General features: G+C 47.9%; 1 protein-coding gene across 1 annotated transcript in view; it reads left to right on the top strand.

Annotated features, from left to right (window-relative positions):
* The window catches only part of PTPRR (protein tyrosine phosphatase receptor type R), a 129,755-nt gene that overhangs the window by 87,194 nt on the left and 24,833 nt on the right, over nt 1-17,728 (top strand). The window contains exons 7-10 of the mRNA XM_030214430.1: nt 2,437-2,623; nt 5,174-5,258; nt 11,131-11,210; nt 13,369-13,506. Of these exons, the coding sequence (XP_030070290.1) occupies nt 2,437-2,623; nt 5,174-5,258; nt 11,131-11,210; nt 13,369-13,506 (490 nt within the window). The remainder of the gene's footprint in view (nt 1-2,436; nt 2,624-5,173; nt 5,259-11,130; nt 11,211-13,368; nt 13,507-17,728) is intronic.

Here is a 17,728-nt window from a genome sequence, read left to right as displayed (position 1 = left end):
AAATTTTCCCCTCTACCTTCCGCCCCATCAGCAACACCTCAAACTCACCCACCCCCTCAACATCTCCAAAGTACTTTCAAACAACCTCAGGATAATTGAGGACAGAGTTTCCTCCATCTGGTCATGTGTCTCTTACCTATGAGCTTCGCCATTCTATAAATATAGATCAGTTTAGCTGACCAAATATGTATAGAGTACTGTAGTAAATTTAAAACAAATTGGAGAAAATATTTCTTCACCCAACGTGTAAATAAACTCTGGAATTCATTGCCGGAAAATGTGGTGAAGGCGGTTAGCTTAGCAGAGTTTAAAAAGGGGTTGGACGGTTTCCTAAAGGACAAGTCCATAAACCGCTACTAAACGGACTTGGAAAAATCCAAAATCCCAGGAATAACATGTATAGAATGTTTGTATGTTTGGGAAGCTTGCCAGGTGCCCTTGGCCTGGATTGGCCGCAGTCGTGGACAAGATGCTGGGCTCGATGGACCCTTGGTCTTTTCCCAGTATGGCATTACTTATGTACTTATGTTCCACCCTTTTCCAAGTCACCAGGGTCAATTTCACAGCATTGAGCAAATGATGTACTGATGGTACCTGGGCTCGCTTCAAACCCAGTATAGCTCTATTGAATAGAAACATCCTTGGGTCCCACGGTACCCAATGACCCGTACAGTGACAAATCTGGTACTGTACACTCTTCCAGAAAGCCTTGGCCTTGGGACAGGACCACCAAGTATGACCAGGGGTACCTCTGCTGGCACAAAGCCTCCAACAGTCCGATGACACCAGTGTTGGATTCTGTCTGGAATCAAGTTCCACCTGTACCGTTAATATGCTTTAAATGCAACAACCTAACGCTCTGTAGTAGAGAAGTACCTAAATCAGTTGTTTGAAACTTGATTTAACTGAATCCTGCTAAAAGTGCTTGCGATGTTCTGTAGCACAATTACTTTTGCTGAATTAAGGGGAGCTGTTCTCAGGTACAAAGTGTCAGCGGACTTGGCACCTGTTTTCAGGGTCTTTCTCATAAAGCACATAGAAACAGACTGAAAGATCTAAACATGGAAGAAATGTGGAAGGGAGCAGATATGAGAGAGACATTGTAATATTTCCACCAGCCAAATCAGTAGAATTTGGGTCAGTGGCATAGCCACAGGTGGACCTGAGTGGGCCGGGGCCCACCCACTTAGGGCTCAGGCCCACCCAACAGTAGCAGACATTTAGCAGTAGCTGGTGGGGATCCCAAGCTCTGCCAGCTGAAGACTTCCCCCTAATGGTAACAAAAACGTTACTCTCCACAATACTGGCACCTGCACATGCTCAGTTTTCAGCGTATGCCTGCTGCAGACTGCCAAGGTGGAAAGAAGCATTTTTCCGCCAGCTGTTTTGGGGGGGGGGGGGAGAACACTTGGTGCCCACCCAATTCTTGCCTAGGCCCACCCAAAATCTGTTGTCTGGCTACACCCCTGCTTTGGGGGCCGAGCCTGACTTGGGGGGCCCAAGCACCATTTACTGCAACCATGCATTAATTTTCTGTGTTAAGCCATGGTAGCTGCAAAATCTGATGCACTTTAGTAAAAAGAGCCCTTGCTGCTTATGAGTTGTGAAAGGTTGAACTCAATAGACCTCAGGTCCAGGGGCGTAGCCAGAAAACGGATTTTGGGTGGGCCTAGGCAAGAAGTGGGTGGGCACCAAGTGTTCTTCCCCCCCCCCCCCCACCCAACCACCACCAAAAAAAAATCTCAACTGGCAGGAAAACGCTTCTTTCCACCTTGGCAGTCTGCAGCACGCATGCGCTGAAAACTGAGCATGCACAGGTGCTGGTATTGAGGAAAGCAGCGTTTTAATTTCCATCAGGTGGAAGCCTTCAGTTGGTGGAGCTTGGGATCCCCACCAGCTACCACTAAATGTGTGCTACTGTTGGGTGGGCCTGAGCCCTAATTAGGTAGGCCCTGGCCCATCCAGGCCCACCTGTGGCTACGCCAGTAGCGTACCAAGGGGGGGGCGGTCCGCCCTGGGTGCACTCCGCTGGGGGGGGTGCCGCGCGCCTGTCTGCTCCGCTCGTTCCGTGCTCCCTCTGCCCCGGAACAGGTTACTTCCTGTTCCGGGGCAGAGGGAGCATGGAACGAGCGAAGTCGACAGGCGCGCGGCACCCCCCCCCCCCCCAGCGGGTAAAATGCCCCCGGGGGGGGGGGGGTGTCCTTTCACCGGGGGGAGGTGTGTCCTTTCGTCGGGGGTGGGGGGGTCACGCTGCACCTGGGGGGGTGCATCGGCGATCCGCCCCGGGTGTCAGCCATCCTAGGAACGCCACTGGGCTATGCCACTGCTCAGGTCTTCTTTCAACTTGACTTACTATTTAGAGTAATGATGTAGTATAATCAATATTAACTAATTCATGTTATTGTCTGCTCATTTGTTATCTTTAATTATTTCTAGGCGAGGGTCCAATGTGTCTCTTACTTTGGACATGAGTGGTTTGGGAACTGTTGAACCTTTTAACGCAGTGCCTACGCCACGTGAAAAAGTCGCAGTGGAGTATCTGCAGTCCGCAAGCCGAGTACTGACCAGACAGCAGTTGCGAGAGACAGTTGCAAATTCCCACCTGCTCCATGCAGAATTCATGGTAGGTCAGGTTCTTGCACGTACGTGTCCCCAATGCATTCTTTCCCAGTGCACCTTGGGTAACGCATTTTTCATTGTCATGTGAGTTGATTTCTGATTGGTTGGATTTATATATGTATTTCTCTGATTTATTTTATGAATCCATGTTGAATGGTTAAAATGATTTCCCAACTGCTTCTTGCCCAGTTCGTTGAAAAGAAATCCCAAGATTTCATGTTAGAAACTCTGGAAAAAATATTTTGCCAACAAAGTTTCTGTCCCTCTTCCTCTGCTTCCATTAATGTCGTAAATCCCCACTGGAGTGTTTCTGAGGAAATCTCATGATCACTAGTGGAATACGTGATAGAGCAGATGGATGCAAAGAAACACCGATAGACTAATTAAAACAGATCTAAAGACGAGGGAACAAGTAGACGCACAAAAAGGTTTGTCCTAGTTTCATTCTGTGATATAAATAAGACTGAAGAGTCAGTTTTGCCCAGCAAACACAGTTAAATCCAGTACCTCTCCTAGATATCTGACTACTTCATCTTGTATTCTATACAGGAAAATACGCCTCTACTTTTGTTTATAGCAGAGGCAGACTGATCATTTGAGCAACTGGGCAGGGGCGTAGCCAGACTTCGGTGGGAGAGGGGTCCAGAGCCCAAGGTGAGGGGGCATATTTTAGCCCCCCCCCCCCGGTGCTGCCACCCCCCCCCCACCATTGCCGACCCCGCCACCACCAACTTTGCCCCCCCCTGCCGACGACCCTCTCGACCCCCTCCCTCTGCCAACCTGCCGTCGCCTGCCTTTGCTGGCGGGGTACCCCAACCCCCGCCAGTCGAGGTCCTCTTCTTCTCACAAAAGGCTTCCTTCTGTTTCTGACATCCTGCTCTGCCTAGTAGCCTGCTGCCACCGCACACCGCACATTACAGCCCCTCCCCCCGCCTCATTGGGCCCTCCCCAGTCCTCCCTACAGGGGCCTGGTGGTCTAGTTGCCTCTGCTGGGGCAGGAACGAATCCCACTCTTTCCTGCTCGTTACCGCTACTCTGCCTGACGGCGGCGCCATGTTTTAAAAATGACTGTCAAGACTTCCTGCTTTGAAAACACAGCAGTGCCGAGCAGAGTAGCGATAGCGGGCAGGAAAGAATGGGGTTCTTTCTTGCCCTCGAAGAAGCCACTAGACTACCAGGACCCTTCAAGGTAGGACCGGGGAGGGCCCACTTTTGCTCAGGGGTCTGTAGTGTGTGGGAGGGAGGCGGCAAGTGCGGCGGTAGGGGGGCTGTAGTGTGCGGGAGGGGGTGGCGGTGCAGCAGTGGGGTGGTGGGCAGTGGCCGGGGGGCCCCAGTGACCCTTACTGTCCGATGACCCCTAACATTGTCACTCCACCCCTGGTTCATAAAGTAGGCAACACACAGGCCACTATGATACCCCCCCCCCCCCCCCCCCCCCAATTCAGAAAGTATAATGAAAGCTTTTTATCTTTTCTTTGGCAAAAGTAAGATAATTAAGGATAACAATGTTAAGCTGTAGATCGGGCATATTCAATACTAAGTACGTTAAGTTTTGGGCTTAACGCAGGTTCATCATGATGGTAACATGAGGCAAGGCCAAAACTAACGCTGTCCCAAGAAGGGTCATTCCTAGTATTTTTTATTGCAGGTGGTGTGTTAATGTTCCCATTTGCGTACAGAACATGTTGAGAGTTAATGAGGGACCACTTACTGCCTCTTCTCTCGTTAACTCTGCGTTATCTGGTTAATGCAAGCTAATCCTAACGCATTAGCTGGATAATGCGGGAATGCACATTCCCCGCCCATGACACCTCCCTCCCAAAAATATTTTTAAAAAACCATTAACGCGTGGGTTACTGCGTGCAAACAGGTAAAATACCGCAAAGCGCTTCAACACGATCTGCAGTAGCCTGTTGCCACACGCTAACCACGGATTAATGCCTTGTAGTTAAAGGACCCCTTAGTGAGTCGTATTTACGGTTACGTGAAGAGTGAAGGACCAGGTTACTTAGGAGCAGGGCCGCCGAGAGGGGGGGGCAGGGGGCACAAAATTCCCTGGGCCCAAGCCTCCAAGGGGGGCTCGGCTCTGTCTGCCACCAGGCCCCCTGCATTAAAATCGGCAGCGCCTCAGCTCTGTTTGGAAAGGCAGATCGTCTCCCTTCGGGCCCTTCCTGCGTCCTGCACTCGTGGAAACCAGAAGTTACATCAGACGAGGGCGGGACACAGCGAGGGAAGGCCCGAAGGAAGGCGATCTGCCTTTCCAAACGGAGCTGAGGCGCTCCCGATTTTACTGCAGGGGTCCCGGTGACGGACGGAGCTGAGGGCAGGCAGGTGAGACCGGGGACTGCAGCATCAGCGAGAGGGGTTGGCCTTGGCCCAGACCTGACTTAGTCTCTCGGCGGCCCTGGTTAGGAGGGTTAGGATTTCACCACTAGGATTGTAAATCCACCAACAGTCAGTGATGTCAGCTTCACCAGGCAATTCTGCTTCAACCACGTTCCATTTTATCATGACTTCTTCAACACTCCCAAGTTATTTTCATTTATCTGTACAGGAAATACCAATGAACTTTGTGGATCCTAAAGAAATCGACATTTCAAATCATGGAACTAAAAACCGATATAAAACAATTTTGCCAAGTAAGTTCTTCTTTTTTTTTTTTTATTATTAATTCAGTATCTTTATTAAACATTTTCAGCGGTAGCAAATAACAACTCTGATCGCAGAGGGGTAGATTTTCAGCTAGCAGCGGCATGGTTATTGTTAGCCACCAGTGGCATTATTCAATGTTGAGCCGTGTCCAGTCAGCAGCAGGGGCGTAGCTACATGGGGCCAAGGGGGCATGGGCCCCCGTAGATTTGGCCCTTGTCACCCCGCTGCCAACCCCTTCGACCCCCCCTCCCGCCACCAACCCTCCCCTGCCACCGCCGCCGTCGGGTATCTTTGCTGGCGGGGGTCCCCAACCCCGCCAGCCGAAGTCCTCTTCTTTGGCGCAGCCGCGTTGCTGATCTGCAAGGGCAGGCTTCTGTTTTCGTGAGTCTGACATCCTGCACGTACTCACAGAAACAGAAGCCTGCCCTTGCAGATCAGCAACACGGCCGCACCAGAGAAGAGGACTGCGGCTGGCGGGGGTTGGGGACCCCCGCCAGCAAAGGTACCCGACGGCGGCGGCGGGAGAGGGTTGGTGGCAACAGGAAGAGGAGGTTGAAAGGGTTGGCGCCGGGGGGCGGGAGGGGTCAAAAATGGCGGGGGAGGGGGGTTGGCGGCACCGGTGGGGGCTAAAATGTGCCCCCTCACCTCAGGCTCTGGACCCCCCCTCCCGCCGAAATCTGGCTACGCCCCTGGTCAGCAGTGTTGGATATCTGGGTTTATGTGGCCAGCTGTCTGCTAAGCAGTTAAGTGTGATATTCAGCAGTTAAGCGACACCGCATAAAGATAAGACTAACTTTTACATGGTGCGATTTGGCCACTTAAGGCGGTTAACTGTTCAATATCGGCACTTAACAGCTTAAGGGGGGGGGGGGATTCTATATATGGCGCCTAAAAAATCTGCATGGAACACATTTACGCCTAAGTGTATTCTATAAGCTGCGCCTAGAATACGCTTAGTTGATATCCCAGTGCCCAAAACTACGTGCGTCCATTTACACCAATTAAAACATGGCATAAATCCTGGCATGTAGATTTAGGCGCAATGGACACTACTACAATCCTGCACTTTTCCCCTATAATCAGAGCTAATAGCTTGCCTATATTTCCATGCTATTAGCGCTGAACGTAGGGGTGGTATACCTCGTGTTATTCCGACATTATTTTCAGAGCACTGTTTGGAACAGCGCGGAGCTTCTGATCATCTGCCTATTACAGCTGCATGAGCACATAGTTAGAGACAGAATTGACATGGAAGCTGTTATGGACTTGGTCTTTGCCAAGTAAGTTGTAAAAGTGGATAATCTCCAGCACAAATTGCGTATTTTAAGATAGAATGGTGAATTCTTTGCTTACATGGTATAAGCAAGCCAATATTCCTGATGCCTTTTCATAATTGTTGCTTGGTTTGTTAAGAGTCATTAATCACTCTCAAATTCTCCAGTATATCTCTTGGAGGTTGGTTCTTACACTGTCCGCCTTGTTGGAAAGTCTAGAGATACTTCTTACCTGTGGACTTTGCATCAGTTTTCAGGTGAAAGGATACCTTTGGGGGGGAAAAAAATACCTTCGGATACTTGCACCCCATTTTCTGTGGGTGCTTTTTCCTGCTGAAACAACTCTCCCAAAGACCAGTTCTACATAAAATGTTGAGGTAGAAATTAGAATTGGAAAGTCAGGAGGTTGACCAGAAAGCAGGAGCGGCAACAACAGCAGCCAGTGGCCGTGAATAAAGTCAACTTTTATTTAGAAAGCAACCTTTGTATAATGATGTGAATCAAAGCGTCCAAGCACTCCGATCCTAAAACACATGCTCAGAATGTTCAAGGATACGTTGACAATATTCGTAGAAGAGGGATCATTCCTACAAAAAGAAAAAGAGGGAAAGAAAAAGCAGTAAAGAGAAAGATAAAGGAAAAAGGTTTAAGTGGGATTAGTGGTTTCCGCCAAGTGCAGTCTCCTGTTTTCTATAATACTTTTCTGCTCTCATGTCAGCATTTCCATTCTTAAAGGTGGGTGTGTCTGGTAAAAACCAGAATATCTCTGCTTTTTGAGAATTTGTTCAGGAAGAGTAAGTACCCTGACCTCTACAACACCGAGCATTTGTTTATTCTACTTCTCTCCCTGCATTTTTGAAACTCTTCCCTACAACCCCCCCCCCCCCCCATCCCCTACCTTTAAAGGAAAGAAACATTTTGCGAAACTCCAAAACCATTCAGAAGATTTTCCAGGTAATCGAAATAAATCAAAAACATAGAAGAGAAAATAAGATGATACCATTTTTATTGGACTAACTTAATACATTTTTTTGGTTTTAGCTTTTGAAGGTAACCCTCCTTCTTCAGATCGGAAATAAGCAAATGTTGACAAATATATTTAAGTCTTAACATTTTTAAAAGAGTCCTGCATCCCTTATTCAGGAGTGCGTAATGCTAGAAAATGATTTCCACCTAAAAAAAAATGAAAATTATGTGAGCTGATGACTTCAACTTCAAGAACATGTCAGAGGTCACAGTCTATAAGGGTCACACAGTGCGCAGTTCAGTTGCTGAAGGAAGTGGGTGTATTTTGCAGAACCGCGTAACCTCGTGTGTTTGTGGAAACACCTTAAGCATGCTGTACCGAAGAGAAATGGGAGGCTTCCTGTCCTCACACTGTTAAGAAAAAGGAAATTATCACAGTCTAGCAAGGTCTGGAAAGGCAGGAAAAAAAGAAGCTTTAACTCAGATACCCCAGTAATTTCCACTCCAATATTAACATATTAGATAAGACGGTCTTTCTAGCAGTGCTGCAAACGGAAGGCTCGAATGAAATTAATGATTTTGTACGTGACTCTAAGCACGCTTACTCCGCTTTCCATTAGGGTTGATAGGTCGGCCTTACGACCTTGCTAGATCAATTTATTATGATGCCAAATCAGAAGCTATAAGTGGTGTGCAGGCAGAAAAGCTTCATTTGTTTTATTGTGTTTCATTCGTTTTTTTTATCATTTCTGTTTCACTTTGGTTTGGTTTGTTCCGGTGTTTTTAGTTTCATTTCATGTTGTATGATTGTGTGTTAGTACACGCTATTTCAGTTACTCATGTCAACACCTAGTTGACATGAGTAACTGAAATGTTGAGCTCCTAAATGTATGCATCTACGTTAGTCTCCTAAATTAAGGCCCTATTTTCAGTCAAGCTTAGGAGCATAAATTTTCAGCTGAAAATTCATCTTAATTTAGGAGCTTAAAAGTTATGCTTACAAATTTAAGTCTGCCATTCAGTTGCCTAGATTTGAGAGACTAATTTGTGAGCCAAGTACTTTTCCCACTCTAAATCCACCCTTGTGACCACCCACTTTTTATGCTCCTAAATTTAAGAGTTTAGTGAAATTTTGAGTAGAAATTTATATACTCAGCCCTAGTAAATTTTCAAAGAGCAGTGGCATAGGAAGGGGGGGACGGTGGGGCGGTCCGCCCCGGGTGCACGCCGCTGGGGGGGTGTCGGCTCCGCTGGTTCCCTGCTTTCTGTGCCCCAGAACAGGTTACTTCCTGTTCCGGGGCAGAGATAGCAGGGAACCAGCGGAGCTGACGCAGCTCCCAGCGAAGTGCTTTCGGGGCGAAGCGGCCCTCCCGCCCATCCCCTTTGGTAAGAATGCGCTCGGGGGGGGGGGTGCGTGCTCTGGGGGGGGGGTGCGTGCATGTGCCGAGGGAGAGTGCACAGCGGCGAACCGCCCCGGGTGTCAGCCGCCCTCGCTACAGCACTGTCAAAGAGACCAATTTATGAGCATAACTCTCAAAGTTAGGAGCATAAATCCTTGGAGTATCGGGCCCCTATCTTTATTCTAGATGCAAGGCCTCCTCATGAATTGCACTTTGTCCAATGGAACTCCAGTACGCCGCCTGCCTTTGCAACATGATTTGGGATACACATTTTCATTTCATTTGGGTCATTTCGTTTTAGTGCAAACCAGGCAGATGAGAAGGAAAACAGCAGCACAGTAAATTTTGGAGCAACGAAAGTGTGTGAGGCCACAGACAGAACAATGAGGTGGAGCCAAATTCCAGAGGAAGTAGATTTATTCAAAGACCCGACACTGCCTGTGTTTCGCAAGTGCCTGCATCAGGGGTCTGTTAGCAATGTCACAGCGAAGGAGACAGAAAAGATGATGCCTAAGAACTTCTACTGGACTAAAAAAAGTTCACAGCAAAAGTTTATTAAAACAATGTGGACTCGACACGACCCGTGTTTCGGCCACTCCGGCCTGCCTCAGGAGTCCCTGAATACAGTTGCTGCAAAAAATGCAGGAACATGGCAAAGTCTTCTGAAAACTTGTCAAACTCAACAGTGATTTTCCCAAAACTACTTTCCTCGTGTGTACGCCGTCAGAACAAGACGTGTATCGCCTCAGAGTCATCAATTCTGAGTCATTAGCAGTGGCTGTTAAATAATTGATGACTCTGAGGTGATACACGTCTTGTTCTGACGGCGTACACATGAGGAAAGTAGTTTTGGAAAATCTCAGCGGCCATTTTGAATCAGCGCCGGGACCGTCAGCACTCAGCATTGCAAGGGGAACAGAATGCAGGGCAGCGCTCCGGGCAGGAAAGAAGAGGGGGCTCTTTTCTGCCCCGAAGAGGTCACTAGACCACCAGGGCAGTAGAGTGAGGTAAGGGGAGGGGAGGCTAGGATAGGACACCATTAGGATAGGACAGGCTGGCAAAACCCGCCCAGTTGCCCGGCCATGTCCTCAAAAAGAGGACATGTCCGGGTAAAACCGGACATATGGTAACCCTTGTCAGGGTAAATAAAGTGACAATTAAAGCTGTTATTGAAGCCTCTTCCTTCTGCAGTTGACTGCTGGATTTTTCGTCCTGTTTCTTTTTTGTTGTTGTTTCTTTTCTCATTTCTCCGGAGCTCTTACATTTTTATCTTGCCTTTACCAAACAATATTATAGACTAGTGTTTTTTTTTTTTTTTAAAGTTAAGTTTGTGTGTGTGAGGGGGGAGCAACTCAAGGGGGCAGGGCAGGGCAAGAAGTGGGTAGAGAGCAGGGCCGGTCCTAGGGTCTCTGGCGCCCCCCTGCAGACTATCAGTTTGCGCCCCAGCCCCCATCTCCTTTCTCACTTCTCCCACTCTGCCCCTGTCCAGCGATTCTCCATCGTCCCCATCCCCCTCCCATTTATGGCCACGTGCCCGCCCTCTTCTCCCCCCCCAACATCCCCCTTTTTCTTCTTGCCACCCTGCGTGGTTTAAGTCTTTTTTTTAATTTACCTCCGTCCCAGCGTCCGCGTCATTTCAAAGCCCTGCCCGTCTCTAGCCTTCCCTCCCTTCATGAGTTCGTTCCCGCAGAGTCCCGCCCTCGAGGAAATGACGTCAGAAGGCGGGACTCTGCAGGAACGAACTCACGAAGGGAGGGAAGGCTAGAGACGGGCAGGGCTTTGAAATGACGTGGATGCTGGGACGGAGGTAAATAAAAGATTTAAACCCCCAAGGGCGGCGTGGTATGGCGGTGCAGCGGCGCCCTTGAAGGCAGGCGCCCCCCTGCAGTGCTTACCCCGCTTACTGGGTTTGACTGGCCCTGGTGGAGAGGACATATATCCTTAAAAAAACTCATGGTGTGCCTTGACAATTTTAGTGCCTTGTCAGTGGGCCGTGATATGAAAAAGGTTGAAAATCTCTGGTATAGATCAGTGAAACAAACTTTTCTTTAAATGCATTTCGAACTACAATTTTTAGACAGCAGAATGTGAAAAATATACAAGGATGTGAGGACTTTTGCAAGGTACTGTAGCGTGTCTAGTTTTGTTGGATGAAACTCAAAGTGACTATTTCAGTTCCTTGTTTAATTTTTCGTTCTCATGTCCCTTCTCTTTCTTAGATCCTCTAAGCCGCGTCTGCTTGAAACCAAAGAACTTAAATGATTCATTAAGCACCTACATAAATGCTAACTATATTAAGGTAAGAGCACTATCTAAATCATGGAATGGATTAGGCCCTACCCTGCAGGAAGACAGAACGGAAGCTGATTTCGAAATTACTGGGGTGTTCTTGTCAAGTAGTATTAGTTTGGATTGCATTACCAATGCCAGTAATAAAACATTGAAATACATTGCTTCTTCTGGAAGTGAGTTAAGTATTATCGTCCTTTGGCCAGATGTGTGCATTTCATCGCATCTTAGCGGTCCTTACAGCAACCTCCTTGGAAAGAAAGCCAGTTACAACGTAGCAGCAGCATACCTTCATGCCCCCGACAGAGTTCAAGCATGCTAGGGACAGATATCAAGGACAGGGTTGGAACGATGTCCAGAGTAGGGAAGTTCAGGAAATCCCTCAAGAGCAGGAGTCAGGGGAGAGGACACGATCACATCAGAGAGGTTAAAAGGAACATGACTTAGCAGTAGGATAGCTGGGTCAGAAACATTAGGCTGCGGCTCCCCAAAAACCAGCTAGGTCAATGTTGGCAGTTTGTTGATGGCCAGAAAGGTGATGATGACAAAACATGAGAGCAGGGCCGGTCCTAGGGTCTCTGGCGCCCCCTGCAGACTATGAGTTGGCGCCCGCACATGCCCCCCCCCTCCGGCACCCGCGCCCCCCCCCCCTCAGCATCTCCTTTCCCTCTTCTCCCACCCTGCCCCTGTCCAGCGATTCTCCTTCGCCCCCATCCCCCGCCGCCCTTGGTGCTTTAAATCTTTAATTTACTTCCGTTCCAGCAGCCGTGTCATTTGAAAGCCTTGCCCCGTCTCTAGCCTTCCCTCCCTTTGTGAGTTCCTTCTGCAGTCCCGCCCTCGAGGAAATGATGTCAGAAGGCGGGACTGTGGAACGAACTCACGAAGGGAGGGAAGGCTAGAGACGGGGCAGGGCTTTCAAATGATGCGGCTGCTGGAACCGGAGGTAAATTAAAGATTTAAAGCACCAAGGGTGGCGCGGTATGGCGCCGCAGCGGTGCCCTTGAAGGCAGGTGCCCCCCTGCGGCGCTTACCCCGCTTACTGGGTTTGACTGGACCTGCATGAGAGGGGATAAAAAAAACACATTGACACAGTGGTCCTCTTGGACTAGCTGGGTTGGGACTAAAACATTACAGGTTCGGAAAAAACCCACTCAAGTCACTGCTGGCAGGTTGCTGGTGGTACGGTACTGTCTGCCAGTTTGCCTGAGTAGAATGACATGATTGAAAATGACCTTCCCCTGACATTCAGGCTTCTTTAGCAAGTGTACTCCAAGCCGGGTTAACACCTGTACATTTGTGTCTTTAACGGATTCAATGGCGTAGCTATGTGGGGCCACGGGGGCCTGGGCCCCTGTAGATTTGGCCCTGGACCCCCCTGCCAATGACCCTCTCGACCCCCCCTCCCGCCGCCAACCCGCCGTCGCCTACCTTTGCTGGCGGGGGACCCCAACCCCCGCCAGCCGAGGTCCTCTTCTTCCTTCGTTCTGTTTCTGAGACTGACGTCCTGCACGTGCAGGACGGCAGACTCAGAAACAGAATGAAGGAAGAAGAGGACCTTGGCTAGAGCGGGTTGAGGTCCTCCGCCAGCAAAGGTAGGCAACGGCGGTGGTGGGGGAGGGCTGGCGGCAGGAGGGGGGTTGAGAGGGTCGTCGGTGGGGGGGATCAAAGTTGGTGGTGGCGGCGGGGGGGTCGGTAATGGCAGAGGGGGTGTCGGCAATGGCGGCGGGTGGGTCGGCGGCACCGGGGGGGGGGGGGGGAAATGTGCCCCCTCACCTTGGGCTCTGGACCCTCCTCCCGCCGAAGTCTGGCTACGCCCCTGGTTCAGCCACTTCCTCGGTGAGGAGACTTTAAGTATATACATGATTTTAGCAATGCGTATTTTGTGACCGCCAATTTTCAAAAGGGAACAATGCCCAGTATTTACATTTGAAGAGTAGGTTTATCATGTACGGGATAAAAGTGCCCACATACATGGTATTGTTATGACGTTGCGACAGTCTTGCTCTTTCATTTCACACTCTCCTATACTCTTGTCTGTTCTCTTGCACCTGACCTGAGTGTTATCAGGACTATAGAGGCCATCTTGGAAAAATGTACTACAGTTAAGATTTGTGCAGTGTACAAGACAAAAACTAAAAACAACGTTTTATCTGTATTTCTTCATTCAGGGATATGGTGGTGAGGCAAAAACCTTCATTGCTACCCAAGGTCCCATGATTAACACCGTGAACGACTTCTGGCAGATGGTTTGGCAAGAGGATGCCCCGGTCATTGTCATGATCACCAAACTGAAAGAAAAAAATGAGGTATGCCTGAGGAACGTTTCTTTAACTCACTTTCATCTCGATCTGCTTCCAGATGCCATCTTGGCCGCTTCATTTCTGTACAGAGCCTTTTGTAAAATACTGCCAGAATTGAGTGCATCCTGACATAGACATTTGCATTCCGAGCTCATGTGCTATGCCAAATGTACCTTTGTATATATCTTCTATAACAAAACGCACCTCCAACGTTCTGAAGCTGACTCTGTGGCTTCAGTGAAGGGTTCATAACATTCGTAACTTCGTAACATTCGTAAGTTTGTCACATCTCTCTCTGCCCCGCTGTCGCGTCAAAACGTGATGATGTCGTGGGCGGAACATTGAGAGTGAAGGCAACGGTACACAGTTGCAACGTCGAGGGACCTATCAGAGGGAGGTATATGGGAAGAAGGGAGGAGTGTCAGGAGAAGGGGTCATTTTCTGTGAGTGAAGGCAACGGTACACAGACGCGACGTCGAGGGACCTATCAGAGGGAACTGTGTGGGAAGAAGGGAGGAGCGTCAGGCAACGGTACGTGACGTCCAGGGAACTATCAGAAGGAAGTGTATGAGAAGAAGGGAGGAGCGTCAGGAGAAGGGGTCATTTTCTGTGAGTGAAGGCTATGGTGCACAGTTGCCAGGCAACGGTACGCGACGTCGGGGGACCTATCAGACGGAAGTGTATGGGAAGAAGGGAGGAGCGTCCGGTAACGGTACGCGACATCGAGGGAACTATCAGTGGGAAGTGTATGGGAAGTCAGGAGAAGGGGTCATTTTCCATTTAAAACATTAATCGCGGAAAGTCATCACCTTGCTAGCGCCCGTTTCATTTCTTTGAGAAACGGGCCTTTTTTTACTAGTTTTTTATTATTCCCAGCAAAGGCAGAACTTTTTGGATGACAGAAACGTTCTTTGAAATTATGTTTTGAGTTTTTAGGTTGTGATAAGGTCTGAGTAGCTTTTCAGGGGGTATGTGCCCTGCTTTCTCCCCTTTAGCTCCTGGTGGGGGTGGGGGGGGGGGGGGTTGCTCCTGCTTTCCTACTTAGGGGGAGAAACGTTCTGATTATGTTTTCCCTTAGCTCCCACTTTCCTTTTTGGAATTCATTTTTTTCTTTTCATTTTTCTGCCATCTATTTCCTTTCTTACTTCTCCTTACGTAGTGATCTTTCTGAGATGTGTAATGATAGAGGGACACTGTGTTTACTGTATGTACTGATTTTTTTTTTCTATTTGTATCTATGTACACTTGGTATTACTTTTGCAAGATGCTCTTCATGTAATTAATTTCAGTCTATTATAAATAAACTAGTAAAAAAAGGCCCGTTTCTGACACAAATGAAACGGGCGCTAGCAAGGTTTTCCTCGGAGTGTGTATGTTTGAGAGACTGTATGTGAGAGTGACTGTGTGTGTGAGAGAGAGTGAATGTGCGAGTGTGTGTGTGTGAGAGAGCGAGAGAGTGAGTCTGGGTGCGAGTGTGTCTGTGAGAGAGAGAGTGTGTGTGTGTGAGAATGAGAGTGCGTGCAAGTGCGTATGTGAGACACAGTGTGAGACAGAGAGAGTGTGTGTTTCACACAGATACAGTGTGTGCGAGAGAGAGAGAGAGAGTGTGTGTGAGACACAGACTCTCTGTGAGACTGAGTGTATGAGACCAAGAGAGTGTGTGAGTGACTGTTTGACACATAGAGAGTGAATGTGATACAGTGTGAGACATAGAGTGTGTGAGAGACAGTGTGTGAGAGAGAGAATGTACATGTGACAGAGATACCTCCCCCCCCCCCCCCCCCCCGGTGTCAGGCCCCCTTTCCCTCCCTCTCTCTGGTGTCAGGCCCCCCCCTCTCTTTCTGGTGTCTGAGCGTTACTGTGCAGGACGCTGAGCTCTGGCTGTGCTTCAAGGAACTGACCAATCCTATTTAATAGAATACACCTCCAACATTCTGAAGCCGAGAAACCTCGTGTGGTTGGTCACTTCTGCTTGTGACGAACCCGGAAGTACGTGATGTCAATTCAGGAGATGGATACAGAGAGCAGGAATGCCTCAGCCGTGCAGTCAGCTTCAGAATGTTGGAGGTGCCTTTTATTATATAGGATAGCCATTTATTATAATCACATTGTAAAGAGCTAAAGAGTCATGTTGGAGAAAACAGATTTTTGGGCATTCATTCGGTTTCTTTTATTCAAATGACGACGAGTTATTTATATCATCGCCAATGGGTAGATCTTTGCTGCTTATTAAAAATGGCAAAAGGGTAAAATACCAAGGACATCAACGCCTTGAAAAGAAAAGCATTTATGCTCTGTGAGATAACAAATATGTAATTATCTTTAATTACAAGAACTGCTATTTTTATCTCTTAAATAGTAAACTGACAGACTCATAGGTGTTTGCTTGCATCGGATAATTGTTTTACTAGGATGGGTTATTCAATACTCTTTAAATGTACACAAAGGTTTGCAAAGAATGTGCCACAAATGGGGTAATTGTAATATTTGTAATATTTATGTGCCGATTGTGTATGTAAATTTTTACATTGTGGTCTGCAGATAGGAAATGTCTAGGACTAGGGGGCATGCAATGAAACTACAGTGTAGTAAATTTAAAACAAATCGGAGAAAATTTTTCTTCACCCAACATGTAATTAAACTCTGGAATTCGTTGCCGGAGAAAGTGGTGAAGGCGGTTAGCTTAGCAGAGTTTAAAAAGGGGTTGGACGGTTTCCTAAAGGACAAGTCCATAAACCGCTACTAAACGGACTTGGAAAACTCCAAAATCCCAGGAATAACATGTATAGAATGTTTGTACGTTTGGGAAGCTTGCCAGGTGCCCTTGGCCTGGATTGGATGCTGGGCTCGATGGACCTTTGGTCTTTTCCCAGTGTGGCATTACTTATGTACTTATGTCCTCTACTTGGCTCACTTTTATTACATAGAGCAGTGATTTAACCTATTGTGATGTCATAGTGGCTCATTCCACCAATAAGAGCCAACCTCATTAGTGATGTCACAATGGCTTGATTGTATAGAATGTTTGTACGTTTGGGAAGCTTGCCAGGTGCCCTTGGCCTGGATTGGCCACTGCAGTGGACAGGATGCTGGGCTCGATGGACCCTTGGTCTTTTCCCAGTGTGGCATTACTTATGTACTTATGTCCTCTACTTGGCTCACTTTTATTACATAGAGCAGTGATTTAACCTATTGTGATGTCATAGTGGCTCATTCCACCAATAAGAGCCAACCTCATTAGTGATGTCACAATGGCTTGATTGTATAGAATGTTTGTACGTTTGGGAAGCTTGCCAGGTGCCCTTGGCCTGGATTGGCCACTGCAGTGGACAGGATGCTGGGCTCGATGGACCCTTGGTCTTTTCCCAGTATGGCATTACTTATGTACTTATGTACTTATGATACGATACGCGGACACCAGGGCATCTGCCTTTTTAATTACAGGGCTGCGCCTATTTATGTATTTATTGCATTTGTATCCCACATTATCCCACCTTTTTGCAGGCTCAATGTGGCTTACAATTCATCGTGGAAACTGGAAATAGAAAAGAATATACATTTGGTTTTACAGCAAGTATTAGGTGCATGATGGTGAAATACATAGTACTGGAAATAGAAAAGAGTATACATTTGAGTTAGCAGAAGTTTTGGGTGCATGATGGTGAGATACATGATAGTATTAAAGTCATAGACATTAGGTACATGATAGTGTGAAAGCAAAAGACATTAGAGAACGTTCCTGGATATCTTAAAGACTGTAGAGTTACGCGTGATATTCTTTATGATATATTTTGTCGAAGAGATGAGTTTTCAGGAGTTTGCGGAAACTGGTCATTTCGTAGACCGATTTCAGGTTACGTGGCATTGAGTTCCAGAGCTGTGTGCTTGTATAGGAAAAGGTTGATGCATGCATTGATTTATATTTCAAGCCTTTACATTTGGGAGGATGAAGGTTGAGGAATGTGCGGGAGGATTTTTTTGCATTTCTGGGTGGTAGTTCTATTAGGTCCGACATGTAGGCTGGGGCGTCGCCATGGATGATTTTATGGACCAAGGTACAGAGGTTGAACGTGATGCGTTCTTTGAGTGGGAGCCAGTGTAGTTTTTCGCGAAGGGGTGTTGCGCTTTCGTATTTTGGTTTGCCGAATATAAGTCTGGCTGCCGTGTTCTGGGCTGTCTGGAGTTTTTTGAGTATTTGCTCTTTGCAGCCGGCGTAGAGTGAGTTGCA

Source organism: Microcaecilia unicolor, chromosome 9, assembly GCF_901765095.1.
Source record: "Microcaecilia unicolor chromosome 9, aMicUni1.1, whole genome shotgun sequence".
Taxonomy (NCBI): Eukaryota; Metazoa; Chordata; class Amphibia; order Gymnophiona; family Siphonopidae; genus Microcaecilia; species Microcaecilia unicolor.
The sequence above is the reverse complement of the archived record's forward strand: the minus strand, read 5'-3'. Positions and strand labels throughout refer to the sequence as shown.